Source organism: Bison bison, unplaced genomic scaffold (genome assembly GCF_000754665.1).
Source record: "Bison bison bison isolate TAMUID 2011002044 unplaced genomic scaffold, Bison_UMD1.0 scf7180017864519, whole genome shotgun sequence".
NCBI classification, from domain to species: domain Eukaryota; kingdom Metazoa; phylum Chordata; class Mammalia; order Artiodactyla; family Bovidae; genus Bison; species Bison bison.
The window spans coordinates 7,968,759-7,970,568 of record NW_011495072.1 but is presented as its reverse complement, the minus strand read 5'-3'; the positions used below and the strand labels follow the sequence as shown (position 1 = coordinate 7,970,568).

Below are 1,810 nucleotides of genomic sequence, written 5' to 3'. Positions count from 1 at the left end.
GTCACATGGCATACAGGATTGTAGTTCCCCAACTGGGGAATCGAACCCATGCCCCCTGCAGTGGAAGCATGGAGTCCTAATCACTGGACTGCCAGGGAATTCCCTGAACTACCTTTTATACTTACTTACATATAATTGGTTTCTCTCCCTCTTCCTTTTAAAAAAAACAAAACAGTGCGTTTGCCCAGTATAACATGGATCAGTTCACGCCTGTGAAGATAGAAGGATATGAAGATCAGGTAACAGTTATTTCTCTTAGATACACTGTACCTGGAAGGTAGTAGAAATACTGTAAAACAGATGTCTGAAGATAAAATGCTGAGTAGATTCACGTCTTAGCTTTTGTAAATATTCTACATATTAGGAAATTCTTCCTCCCTCTGAAAATAGGAGTTTATTTGAAGAGAGAATTGTCCCTAACAAAAGAACAATGAAAGTAAAAGGAATTAAGTTTTACATAAGCTTTCCAGCTGTCCCTAATTCTCCTTGGTAAGAATAACAGAAGACATTATATTTAATAGGAAAACAAGGATTCCTGTTCAGATACAGGAACAAAGTAAATACATATTCCCCTTTTTTCCCCACAGTTATTAACATTACATGACAGGGCTTTTCAGATTCATTAATGTACAATTCAAAGGTAGTATGGCATCAAATGGCAGATACCTTTTGACAGTCTGAATCCCCTTTGAACCCACAAGTCCAAAGAATTTATCTTAGGAAATAAGTGTATAAATGTGTAAAAAAGATTATTTGAATCAAGGTTTATGATAGTGAAAAATTGGGAGCAGTCTAAATGTCCAGTATTAAATTAAGTATCTGTAGGCCAAAATCCTGTGTAACCATTAAAACCTGATAGAAATATTGAACTGGAAATATGTTTATGATATATTAAGCTAAAACATGAAGCAGCAGGTAGTGTTGTGCTAGTTTATTTTTTAAATAAATATGTAAATGAACAATTTTATTAGAATTTGCATCTTAAATTCTGTGAAAGGTACATCTTACTTTATGTGCCATTAAGAAAGTGAAAATACTTGTCAGTTAAATTATGACAGTTTTAAGATGCTGTCACTATAAGATGCATCCCGTTTTATGAAATGTTAAATCATGAGGGGAATGTATGCATCTTAAGACTCAGAAATAAAAGTAATAAGAAAGAAAAGAAATAAAGTAGTATATAGATGTGCATAGAAATTGAAATGTAGGAAAATACATACCAAAATGTTAACTCTCTATGTTGGGATCACAGGATTACTGTAATTTGTTTTGTTTGTTGTTTTTTATTTGTTTTGGTTTATATTTGTGCTTATCTTTTTCAATGAAAATAGATTAATTATAAGTATAAAAGACAAGAAAATACTGGTTTTTACTTTACAAGTATACTTTACAACTTTACAAGTTTACTTTACAAGTATTTACTTTATAAGTATAAAGACAAGAAAAATGATAAATATTTCTTACAGTTGACATTGTATACTTTACTAATAACGGCAGAATTATTGAAATAATAAATAAGGTCTGTTTGCAGATACATAAGAACAGTCCCATATACATGTGGTAGCCAGCTTAAAAATGTGGTCAAAAAGAGATCACATTCTTAGCCACAACAACACATTACCTAGACATAAAAGGAAAATATGGAAAGACATCTGAGTTAATAAAGTAGATGCCATCACTGCATATAATAGGAAATCAGCTGCAGTGGGTTAACATAATACAGATTTTTTGTCACATAAGAAGTCTAGAGGTAATATTTAGGGATGTTATGGCAGGGGGCCCCCCTAGGAGGGGGGGGGGGGGCCCCCCC

General features: G+C 32.9%; 1 protein-coding gene across 3 annotated transcripts in view; it reads left to right on the top strand.

The window, feature by feature from the left end:
• Positions 1-1,810, top strand: part of CAPZA1 (capping protein (actin filament) muscle Z-line, alpha 1) — a 44,564-nt gene that overhangs the window by 27,645 nt on the left and 15,109 nt on the right. For all 3 annotated transcript variants that reach the window (XM_010830814.1, XM_010830813.1, XM_010830812.1), the window contains one exon: positions 176-239. In XM_010830814.1, coding sequence (XP_010829116.1) covers positions 176-239 — 64 coding nt within the window. The remainder of the gene's footprint in view (positions 1-175; positions 240-1,810) is intronic.